Source organism: Typopeltis vanoorti, chromosome 18, assembly GCF_054136105.1.
Source record: "Typopeltis vanoorti isolate ZY-2024b chromosome 18, IOZ_Tvanoo_1.0, whole genome shotgun sequence".
Classification (NCBI taxonomy): domain Eukaryota; kingdom Metazoa; phylum Arthropoda; class Arachnida; order Uropygi; family Thelyphonidae; genus Typopeltis; species Typopeltis vanoorti.
The window spans coordinates 9,479,861-9,493,377 of NC_143566.1; the positions used below are offsets into that span (position 1 = coordinate 9,479,861).

The 13,517-nt window shown below is 37.4% G+C and overlaps 1 protein-coding gene across 4 annotated transcripts in view; it reads left to right on the forward strand.

The window, feature by feature from the left end:
- LOC150096480 (uncharacterized) overlaps nt 1-13,517 on the forward strand; it is a 245,833-nt gene that overhangs the window by 77,491 nt on the left and 154,825 nt on the right. For all 4 annotated transcript variants that reach the window (XM_090407867.1, XM_090407869.1, XM_090407868.1 and 1 more), the window contains exon 2: nt 459-627. In XM_090407867.1, the coding sequence (XP_090263993.1) occupies nt 459-627 (169 nt within the window). The remainder of the gene's footprint in view (nt 1-458; nt 628-13,517) is intronic.

Here is a 13,517-nt window from a genome sequence, read left to right on the forward strand (position 1 = left end):
ACTCCCTGGAGGTGTCACATAATAATAATAATAAAAGACAGCAGACAGAAAGAAATGGCAAAACTTCGTCTTTGAGGAACTCAACCTGCCATGAGCAGAAGAGAAGGAGAGAGAGAGAGAGAAATGATGATACCACCTATTCAAGGCTGGTAACTACTTCACATGTAGCACTGTGGATGGACTATGGTTAGAAAATTTGAACTATATCAAGATCAAACATGAAATTTATTCAAGCTACTTTTGTCCTCCACTTAAGCTGGGTACTGGTTTCAGATTGGGTAACGAAATTCATCTACCATGATTAGGTTTATGTTATGAGTTATAGCTGCTGATTTTTTATTCCTCTCTCTTCAAACTGTTGTACATTCTATTACTTCTCATAAAGGAATACTCTAATAGCAAATTGTATAATTCATCTCGGACTTTATTCACACATACTTTTTCATTCTTTCATGTAGGTTGGGAAGGACTCCTGCTTATCTTTATATCCTGTTTTAATGGGTTCTATAGTTCTGTTTGGATTGGACGTTCTTTGCAGATTTTGGAAAAACGATGGCCAGAATACCATAGAAATTTCCGCTATCCATATCCTGCTATTGGATTTAGAAGTGTAGGAATGCCAATGAGGTATGATGAATTATAATTACTGCAAAACACACAGTATACACTCCACTAAAAATAAAATGCCCAAAAGTTAAAATATTGAAAAAAAATTTTGCTGTCATGACCCTCAGTACTGTTATTTTGTTAATGATGCTACTGTGAGAAAGAGGACAATTAATAAGGTATGATGAATTATAATTAATGATATATAATTGATTCTACAAAGGGCTTCCAAAAAATTTCATGGCATAGATTTTTGAGGTATATACTTGACAGAAATCAGTTTTATATAACTAAAATAAGGGGACCTTTGAAAATTTTGTTTGTCAATAATAATCATATAATCAAAAATTTAAACACTGATGAAATTTTCAAAGCAAGTTCCTAAATTCATATCGAAAATTTAATTTTAGCACTTTTTTTTTTGCATTGTGAATGATTTTTATAACTTTTGGATTTTCTGTGTGCAATTTGTTTCTGAAATTTCTGACCCACTTAAATGGTATGGAGCAGTGACAAGTGATACAGTACAGGGTATTTGGTCCACTGCAGATTAATTTGTACATTAATAATAGCAGGGATGATTTGAAGGAGAATATCCTGTTATTTTGTTAATGATGCTACTGTGAGAAAGAGGACAATTAATAAGGTATGATGAATTATAATAATATATAATTGATTCATCTCATAATTATAATTATGAGAAGAATTATGATTAACGAAATATAATTCATTAATTATGAATTAGAATTAATCATATAGTGTAAGTGACATCGTGGTATATTTGAGCTGTGCTAAGAAGAGTTTTTTTAAATAGTGTGGCTTTTTATCATATAATTGTGCTTTTTTGCTTGGATACAAGTGTTCTTCAGTAGAGATTGATGTTAGAATTTTGTTTGTTTGCTTATTTGTTTTTTCTACTTGTTTATACCTACTGCTTCTGCTTTCTGAAAATGGCATCCATGAAGAAGTGCATGTTGTTGCATGAAGATAGTTCTGCCTTGGATTTTTCCCAGTGGATGTGTTGCAAAAATTGCTTCATGTATGCACTGAAAAATGTGAAAGATTTGTGGACTGTTAGTGAATGAAAAGAATTATTATTATTCTGAAAGCTGCTGAAAGCATGCGATTATATCCCCCTTCAAATCATCCCTGCTATTATTAATGTACAAATTAATCTGCAGTGGACCAAATACCCTGTACTGTACCACTGGTCACTACTCGATATCATTTAAGTGGATGAGAAATTTCAGAAACAAATTGCACACAGAAAATCCAAAAGTTATAAAAATCATTGTGTTTCAGCATGAGAGCATGCTGAAACTCTTTGCATCAAAATCACTAATACCACCAATAGACAGCATCCCATAATACTAAATGCTATTTATAGGCCACCAAACGTAAACATGATAAAATTTTTGCACGAACTCAGCTGCTGGCTTTCACGCCAAGAAATATGCTCAACCGAATACTTAATGATAATCGGCGACATAAACATAAATATTGCAAATGAAAACCAGAACAACACTGTACAATACCTAGACATGCTATTATATTATATCCATGTATAACCTAGTGCCAACAATAACATCATATACTAGAGAAGAAATATTCGGAAATACTATCACTGCTTCCTGCCTAGATCATATGAACATCTGAGCGCCACCAAACAGTTACACTGCATCAGTCATAAAGTGCAAAGTAGCTGATCATTACTTCATGGCTCTAAACCTGCACACTAAGACGATATCCATGCAATGCCCCACAGATGAAAAGCAACACAAAACAATAATAGACGAAGAAATAGTCAACCACGAAATAAGAAATACCGACGGGGAACACATGGCATCAGAATGAGCAGATATCTTATACAACAACATTAAACACACACTGGAGGAAATATACAAGAAAGTTAGAATTCATTAAAGAACAACCCAAAATCCTTGGATAACAAAAAACTTAACCCTAGAAATACACAGAAAGGACGCTCAATGCAAAGAATTAAAGCGATATCCAAATAATGGAGCTTTAAAAACTGAATATAAGATAACAAGGAATCGCCTTACAACACAAATAAGAAATGCAAAAAGAAACTACCACAGAGACAAATTAATCTCTGCACAAAACAACATAAAAGAAACCTGCCATCTGATCAACAAGATGCTAGATTGTGCTCCCAACACTACCTCCTCTGAAACCATAAAACACAGCTTCATGAAAGACGCAAAACCTATCCAACAACTAGCAAATGATTTTAACCAATACTTTGCAGACTCTATCCAAGAAATATTCCCCCAATCACAAAACGTGATCCTACACTTGGACCACAATCAAAACAGACATTATGGTTCCCAACCATAAAAGAAGCAGAACTTCTCTCTGTAATACATCAAATCAAACCAAACAAAGGCCCAGGAATTGATGGTATAAGACCTAAGGATATCAAGCAACATGCAACTAGCTTAGGCCCTATCCTACTAAAATTAATAAATAAAATATTTAAAACAGGACAGATACCAAGTATGCTAAAGACTGCCATAATCACACCCATATACAAACATAGAAAAAGAAATTTAATCAGCAATTACAGACCCATAGCAACATTACCAATTATCAATCAAATTATGGAGTGGATCGTACTAAAGAAACTCACAGCATATACAGAGAACTATTATCCCCAAAACACAATACGGTTTTCAGAAAAATAAGGGAACAACATCTCTCTTGGAAGACTTTACAGACGTAATTAATACCGCCTTAGACAAAAACAAAATTGCCATGGTAGTCTTTATTGATCTAACTAAAGCATTTGATACACTCACGCATCAAACCTTGTTAGAAAAGCTGAGGCATATTGGAATAGATGGGCCTCTGCACAGGTGGTTTACAAACTACCTTCAAAATAGAAAGCATATCACACGTATCGGTTCAAATCAATACGTGTTTGACCCGATAGAGTTGAGAAGAGTACGGGGAGCTGTACTCTCCTCAACTCTATTCAACATTTACACGCACGATATTAATCAGCTACCTCTCAAAGGTAAGATCTTCCAATACGCAGATGATACAGTTATAATATCCACCCATAATAATGCAAGCATAGCTCAAACAAATATACAACATGACATAAATCTGCTCATGGACTGGCTCACCAAAAACTCCATACACCTAAACTCAGATAAGACAAAATTAATGATATTCAGAAATCCACTGACTCGACCAGTTGATAACAAATATATAACCATCCAACATCCACTCTCCAACATAAAAAACACACAGAACAGTAAAACCACTGCAATCACTCAGGTTAAAACAATACGATACCTTGGAATTTACTTCGATGCAGATATGAACTGGAATAGCCACATAAACTATCTACACAACAAACTCCGAACAATAACTGGCAAACTATACAGGTTAAAAGACAAAGTTCCCATATGCCTAAAAACACTAATATACAAAGCACTATGCCAAAATATACTAAGATACACTATAATAATATATGCTTTCTGTGCACCCTACAAACAAAATAGATTAATGTCGTTACAGTACAAAATGATAAAATTGATCTTTTGGGAACAAAGAGACAATAATGACTTTATATGTCTATGTGGTACGAGGTCTGGAGGTACAGGAAGAGAGTGTGTTTCAGATACTGAGTACTCTGGATGTCAGTAAAGCTGTTGGACTGGATGGTATTTCGCCACGAGTTTTGAGAGAATGTGCTAGGGAATTGACAATACCTTTAACGTGGCTTTTCAATGAAAGTCTGGCTTTGGCAAAGGTGCCCAGGGAATGGAAGGAAGGTAAGATAGTGCCATTGCATAAGGGTGGTAACAGACTGGAAGTGTCTAATTATAGGCCAGTCTGTGTGTCATCAGTAGTTGTTAAGATCTTGGAGAAAGTAGTGAGCGACCGTGTACAGCATTGGGCAGATGAGGGTAATGTTATCTGTGAGAATCAACATGGATTTGTGAAAGGACGCTCTTGTTTTAGCAATATGCTAGCCTTTTATAATAAAGTTACAAGAGCATTAGATGAGGGAAAGGCATATACTGCAATTTTCTTAGACTTGGCGAAGGCATTTGACAGGGTGCCACATGATAAGCTGATATTTAAGTTGCAGCACATGGGTCTGGATGTCAGATTGGTCAACTGGATTCAGGATTGGCTGTCTGATAGATATCAGAGAGTTGTGTATGGTGGAGCAGTTTCCAGGAGGCAGAGGGTTATAAGTGGGGTCCCACAGGGCTCAGTACTAGGACCTATATTGTTTAACCTTTATATCAATGACATAGCCAGTGGATTGCAGGGGGATATTCAGTTGTTTGCGGATGATGCAAAGCTGGGAAGGATTATTAGTAATAGTGCAGATGTGGTAGCCCTGCAAGAGGATTTAAATAAGCTAGATAGATGGACAAATGAATGGGGGTGTCAGTTTAATGCAGCAAAATGTAAGGTCTTGAGGTTTGGGAAACATCGATGGGATGCTGCATACTCTATGGGAGGAGTTATACTGGAGGAAGTAGGGGAGACAAGAGATCTGGGGTTGATGATTGATAGAAACCTGAAGTTTAGGGGACATATTGCAAAGGTGGTGAAGGTAACACAGAGGATTGCTGCTATTATGAGAAGGACACTGACCTGCAGAGATAAGAGGGTTATCATTCCGTTGTATAAGTCTCTGATCAGACCACACTTGGACTATTGTTCTCAGATTTGGTCCCCAGGATTTGAAGGGGATAAATTAACTGTGGAAAGGATACAAAGACGGATGACAAAGATGGTTTCAGGACTGTACAAGGATAGTTATGAGGATCGGCTGAGAGAATGTGGACTGCAGAGTTTGGTGGATAGAAGAAGGAGAGGTGATATGATTGAGACTTTTAAACTGTTGAGAGGTGGTTACAGGGTTGACACTGGGGAGTTCTTTCGCTTGGTTGATCAGCGGGAAGCAGTGATGACAAGAGGCCATCCCTGGAAGTTACGAAAGGAAACTGTGAGCAAGAGGGTAAGGAGTGGTTTCTTTGTGTGGAGGGTGGTTGAGCCGTGGAATGCATTGCCTGATGGAGTGGTGGGAGCGAGAACGGTCAGTGGGTTTAAGGAGTGGTATGATAAACTTTTTGTTTCCCAGGGGGGGACTTCCCCTCGATGAGTCTTGACAGACTTTATGTCTTAGAAAGGACCTCCCTCGATGAGTCTTTTGACTCCTTGGAGGCCTGAATAATAATAATAATAATAATAATAATAATATACACTGCAATGTCAGAACACAAAATACTGACAGCAAAACACTTATGTCACCACGCAGCTTTGCTAAAACATTATTTCGATGCCAACTACAGGACAGTCAGAAATATACCGTATAACAAGTCCTCAGACAACTAATTATATCACATATAAATAAAATAATCACTTTGGAAAGGCCACACAAAACTTCTACATCCCAGACATGATCAACAAATTATCTTTCGAATACAGAAACCTTACAAACTACAATAGCCTGAAAAGAGCTCTAAGGACATACTATAAACAAGAAACACACATCCAAAATACCATACAAACTTAATGAAACATATGATGCATCATATGTTTCATTAAATGATGCAAACAAATGATGCATCAAGACATTCCAAGTTATCATATGTGTGTGTGTGTGTGTTTGTGCATGAAGTGCGCGAATTTCTCAATCAACAGCTGCAATGGAAATCAAACCTATTAAACATAGGTTTGATTTTGTAACTTCCAAACACAGCAAACAAACCAATAAATAATAACTAACTGGTGTCATCCTCAGATAAGCTTACAAATAAGCTTCGAGGATGAAAGCTAAGAAATTACATCTCATCCAAGATTTAAAAAAAAAAAAAATTCAGGTCTCCATGGAGTCACAAGACTCATGGTGGGAGGCCCGCCTTAGAAAATACAAAGTCTTTCCTTGAACTCATTGACCATTCATGCTCTCACCACTCTATCAGCAGAGAAATTGCGCAGAGAAAGAGGGTGGGTTCAGCCACCCTCTTTCTCTGTGCAAAGAAACCACTCCTCACCCTCTTGTTCACAGCTTCCTTTCGTAACTTCCAGGGATGGCCCCTGTCCTCGCTCCTTCTTCATGTTCCACCAAATGAAATAACTCCCCAGTGACATTCCTGTAACTATCTCTCAACAGTTTAAAAGTCTCAATCATATCATCTCTCCTTCTTCTACCTACCAAACTCTGCAGTCCACATTCCCTAAGCTTATCTTTATAACTAACACTGTACAGTCCTGATACCAACTTTGTTATCTGCATATGCACTCTTTCTATTGTTAATTTATTCCCTTCAAATCCTGTGGACCAAATTTGAGGACAATAGTCCAAGTGTGGCCTGATCAGGGCTTCATACGATGGAATGAAAACTCTTTTATCTCAGAATGCCAACATCCTTCTCAGTATTGCAGCAATCCTCTGGGTTATCTTCACCACCTTTGCAATTCTTTGCAATTTCCCTGAATGCATTTCAGGGAACATATTGCAACAATCAATAGAACAACAACAACATATTGATAGAAACCTGATGAGGCAATAGCCTCATCAGGTTTCTATCAATCATCATCCCCATATTTCTTAACTCCCCAACTTCCTCCAACAGAGTATGCAGCCTCCCATCAGTGTATCCCAAACTTCAAGACTTTACATTTAGCTGAATTAAATTGATATCTCCCATTCGTTTGCCCATGTGTCCAGTTTATTCAAATCTTCTTGTAAGGCTACCACATATGCACTATTACTAATAACCCTTTCCATCTTCACATCATCTGGAAACAGGGGATATTCAGTTGCAAACAACTGAATATCTCCCCTGTAATCCATTAACAATGTCATTGATATAAAGGTTAAATAATACAGATTCCAGTGTTGAGCCCAATGGAACCCCACTTGTAACCTTCTACCTTCTTGATACTGCTCTCTCATACACAACTCTCTGATACCCATCAGATAGCTAATCCTGAATTCTAGTTAACTAACCTGACATGTAAACCCATGTGCTGTAGCTTAAATATCAGCTTATCAAGTGGTACCACCTTTGTAAAATCCAAAAAAAAAATAAGATGTGCTGTTGCCTCATCAACTGCTCTTGTCACTTTTATAAAAGGTAATCATATTACTACCATCCCTTAACAAATCCAAGTTGACTCTCACAGATAACATTACCCTCATCTGCCCAATGCTGTATGGTCCCTTACTAATTTCTCCAAGATCTTAACAACTACTAATGAAATACAAACTGGTCTATAGTTTGACACTACCAGTCTGCTACCAACCTTATGCAATATCACTCTTACCCTCCTTCCACTCTTGGGTACCTTTCCCATGGCCAGACTTTCATTGAAAAGCCAGGTCAAGGGAGCTGGCAGTTCTTTTGCACATTCTCTCAAAACCCATGGCAAAGTTCCATCCAGTCCCACTGCCTTATTGACATTCAGAGAACTCACTATTTGAAAACATACTCTCCTCTTTCACTTCTAAACCTTGAACCTGCCATATCCTTGTATTAAAACCTACTTCTTCAGGATGAAATATCCCAGTATCGAAGGAAATACTCCAATAAGAAGGAAAGCATTAGTCTATGTGAAAAGTGTATTGATAGGTTAGAGCAGTGGTTGGCAAACTTTTTAATATGAAGGGTGCAATACTGGTTGCTGCGTTTCCAACTCCTGATTTAAATAATTAAACTTAAAATTACAATTGCATGAATGGTTTGAAATGTCTTTCTATATTACTTTTTTTAGAAATAGCCACACTATTATTGCATAATAAACAAATACATTTGCCATTATGATTGATTAAGCAAGGTGCTCGCATCTGATCTGACAGATACATGCTAATTGTTAACATGAATATTCTTTTTCTATTCATTTTTTATTTTTATTTTTTATGGTATTTTATATTCATTCTTATGTGACAAAAATATGTTGTAAAAGCGAGGTAAAAAAAATAATGTTAAAATTTGAAATCTCATTTTTCTTAAAAACAACTAATAAAATTTCTAAGCCTGAAATGAGAGAAAAAATGGCTGTGTCATAAGTCCTCCGTAATTTTCAAATTTTATATTGCACTCTTCATATTTAAAAGGTTGTTGACCTCTGAAAGATATGCTTTACGTTTATGGAAAATACTAAGGAAAGTGTCTGGAGCTTGCTCCACCTTTACTATGAGTTGCCCATAAGGCACTACTTATGCTTGCATCCGCCAAAACTTTTAGTTTCTATATATTCGGCACGAAACTCTTGTAGTTTCTATATTCGGTTATGAAATAATATTGGATTCAATATTCACTTAATTTGTACCATCATGTATTATATTTGCAGTGTTTTTTCTTTATGTTTTCTTGCATTTTAGCACATACCAGTAATTAGGGTTTCCAAATTCCCGACATTTTGTAACCTTCGGGAATCGAGAACGGGAAATTGTATTTCCCAGGAATTCCCGAATTAATCTTTTTTATTTAATTTTCATTGATCATGTGTAATAATAACTATAACAGTAAATGTTAATAAACAGAAAAGCTGTAGAGAAGGTGGGGCAACTGGGGTTCATGGCCTTGGCACAGTCTTTCAGAGGTTTCAAGACACTCCTATATGTAAAAGGTCGAAGCAAAAAATGAGTAAATAAAATTTCCTAAATGACTGGAATTTCATGACTAGTGCATCTCTTGCCCTGAGCGCTAAACAGGGGTCACTATGGTATCATTTTGGCTAGGTTTCTGTTATATTTCTGGTTTTCTCAAAATATAAACAGTGTAATTAATGCAAACTTTATTTAACCAAACCTTATAGTATACAGTGAGTTTTTACATATATCACAGAATGCATTAACATTCCCAATCTCGTTTAAATATTTTATTTATTAAATTAAACATTAATAGAAAACAAATACAAATATTATTCGTTTGAAAATTAAAAAATACTTCAAATAGTTTTTATTTGTCATTTTTAAAATGAAACTTTAAGAAACATAGAGCGTTAATTGCCTGATCAGACAATCGTGATCTTCGCTTTGTAACAAATATACTTGATGTGGAAAAATTTCTTTCATTTTCTGTAGACATTGGTCGAATTGTTAAGAGTACATCTAAAAGCATCTTCAAGTTGGGAGTGAAAGAATGCGTTGCTTCATATGAGCTCATTTCCTTCCTTAGAGATGCAAATATTTTGTCTGCATGCATAGGGCTAGGCTTTGATGTCGAAATTGATATTGCTTTAGTCAATTCTCTTCAGATCAGATTATGATTTAATGTCAGAACTCTCTGTAAGGAGATCCTTTATTCCTTTTATTGGAACGTCTTCTGCTGTAAATGTTCCTTTAAAAAGTCTTTTCATTAATGACTTCACCAATCGTGCAATTTCATTCTTACTTGACAAGGCAAAAAATTCAACCTCTTCCATCTCACATAAACAACTAATGTTCCTCAAGTACTTTGTGAGAGACACAAGATCTCTATTTCTACGTTTAACCAATTCAAATTTTATTTCCTTTAAAAGCATTTGGCTCATTGAAGAATTCTGTTTTTTTAAATTACTGCACAGGAACTTAAAAATTCCTTCACTTGTGAGAATATTAGCTTTTCTATTGCTTAAGGCCTCAACTGCTAATCTTACAGGTTGTAAGCAATTCAACATACCTCTCAATATTTCATAATACTCATCTTTCCATAAGTGATCGGGTTTCAGCTCTCGTAAAACAGTCTTAATCGGATTTACGATCTTTAAAAATCTCTCTATCATTCTCTCCAGTGTGTTCCAGCATGTTTTACAGTCCAAAATGACTTTTAGTTCCCTCGTTTCACTCTTGGTTATTTCTTGGTGCAAAAGAGAATTTTTTACTGGAGAATATTTAAATATTTTCATAATTCTTCATACGCTGCTAATTGCCGAAGATAGATTATTATTTATTATTATTATTATTATTCAGGCCTCCAAGGAGTCAAAAGACTCATCGAGGGAGGTCCTTCCTAAGACATAAAGTCTGTCAAGACTCATCGAGGGGAGGTCCCCCCCTGAGAAACACAAAGTTTATCATACCACTCTTTAAAGTCACTGACCGTTCTCGCTCCCACCACTCCATCAGGCAATGCATTCCACGGCTCAACCACCCTCCACACAAAGAAACCACTCCTTACCCTCTTGCTCACAGTTTCCTTTCGTAACTTCCAGGGATGGCCTCTTGTCATCACTCCTTCCCGCTGATCAACCAAGCGAAAGAACTCCCCAGTGTCAACCTTGTAACCACCTCTCAACAGTTTAAAAGTCTCAATCATATCACCTCTCCTTCTTCTATCCGCCAAACTCTGGAGTCCACATTCTCTCAGCCGATCCTCATAACTATCCTTGTACAGTCCTGAAACCATCTTTGTAATCCATCTTTGTATCCTTTCCACAGTTAATTTATCCCCTTCAAATTCTGGGGACCAAATCTGAGAACAATAGTCCAAGTGTGGTCTGATCAGAGACTTATACAACGGAATGATAACCCTCTTATCTCTGCAGGTCAGTGTCCTTCTCATAATAGCAGCAATCCTCTGTGTTACCTTCACCACCTTTGCAATATGTCCCCTAAACTTCAGGTTTCTATCAATCATCAACCCCAGATCTCTTGTCTCCCCTACTTCCTCCAGTATAACTCCTCCCATAGAGTATGCAGCATCCCATCGATGTTTCCCAAACCTCAAGACCTTACATTTTGCTGCATTAAACTGACACCCCCATTCATTTGCCCATCTATCTAGCTTATTTAAATCCTCTTGCAGGGCTACCACATCTGCGCTATTACTAATAATCCTTCCCAGCTTCGCATCATCCGCAAACAACTGAATATCCCCCTGCAATCCACTGGCTATGTCATTGATATAAAGGTTAAACAATATAGGTCCTAGTACTGAGCCCTGTGGGACCCCACTTGTAACCCTCTGCCTCCTGGAAACTGCTCCACCATACACAACTCTCTGATACCTATCAGACAGCCAATCCTGAATCCAGTTGACCAATCTGACATCCAGACCCATGTGCTGCAACTTAAATATCAGCTTATCATGTGCCACCCTGTCAAATGCCTTCGCCAAGTCTAAGAAAATTGCAGTATATGCCTTTCCCTCATCTAATGCTCTTGTAACTTTATTATAAAAGGCTAGCATATTGCTAAAACAAGAGCGTCCTTTCACAAATCCATGTTGATTCTCACAGATAACATTACCCTCATCTGCCCAATGCTGTACACGGTCCCTCACTACTTTCTCCAAGATCTTAACAACTACTGATGACACACAGACTGGCCTATAATTAGACACTTCCAGTCTGTTACCACCCTTATGCAATGGCACTATCTTACCTTCCTTCCATTCCCTGGGCACCTTTGCCAAAGCCAGACTTTCATTGTAAAGCCACGTTAAAGGTATTGTCAATTCGCTAGCACATTCTCTCAAAACTCGTGGCGAAATACCATCCAGTCCCACAGCTTTACTGACATCCAGAGTACTCAGTATCTGAAACACACTCTCCTCCTGTACCTCCAGACCTCGTACCAGTCCTATCCCTCTAGCATTAAAACTGACTCCTCTAGGATGAAATACTCCACTAAAGTGTTCATTGAACAATTTCACTATGTCCTCTGCATCAGTCACTCTATTCCCATTTTTATCCCACAATATCATTCTTCCACAGTCATTTCTCCTCCTACTGGCCACATAGCTAAAAAATTCCCTAGGATTTTCTTTGGATCTTAGGGCCAATCTCCTCTCATATTCCAGTTTCGCTTTCCTTACCACACGAGTCACTCTTCTGGCCTGTGTCTTATATTCTTCACCAATCCTCTCTTCACCTGTCTCCTTATATCTCTTCCATAGCCTCTTTTTCGCATGAAGTTCCTGTTTAATGTTGTTTGTCATCCACTTTACTCCAAATTGCGCCCTCTTCTTCACTCGTGGTATACAACTTACCACTGCTGATAACAAATATTCTTTCACAATTTCCCACGCACTGGTGATATCCCGGCTGTCCAATTCCTCCCTCCATGAAACTTCCCGAAGTTGACGTCTAAGACTATTATAATCACCTGCCTTATAATTCCACATAAGTTCCCGTCTCTTTGATACTCCTGCATGTCTATTCATTTTCCATGTCAACACCATATGGTCACTCTCTTCAACTGGTGGGAGAGACGTCAACTCAGTTATTATCAACTCTTCTGATGCTATAACCAAATCCAAAATTTTTGAACCTCTTGTTCCCTCTGTTACATGTTGCCTAAGACATTTGTCCCTCAAGAATTCTAGAAATTCCATTCCCCTATTGTTACATGCATGTTCCTCTCTCCAATTTATACTACTGAAGTTAAAATCTCCCATAACAATCATTCTTCTTGCACTTGCCAAACTTAGCTGTCTAAACATCTCCTGGTCCCCATCCTCTGTGCTCCTGGGTCTGTAGCAACAACCCACTAAATATCCTGTCTTGCCTACCTCTAGCTCACACCATATGCTCTCAAAATCATTTGTCTCACTTCCTTCCAAATTCTCCACTCTTAGAGGACATAGGTCATCACTTATCATAAGCAGCACCCCACCACCACACTTTCCCCTCCTATCCTGACGAAAAATGCTATACCCAGCGACTTCTAATTCCTGTTTTTATATCCCCTCTGTCAACCACGTCTCAGTGATTGCAGATCATCTTGCAAATCATACTGATCAGCTCAGACCACACCATCTAACTCAGAATCACTGTTATCATCTTTATTGTATTCAGAATCTGTATTGAATTCACTATCACTGCTACAAGTCACTGATGCTTCACCTTTCAACTTTTTAACATAAAATACTTTTGTTACAGCTAGATGTAGCGCATGGTTGTAGCAGTACTGTTGAATAGTCGGTGAT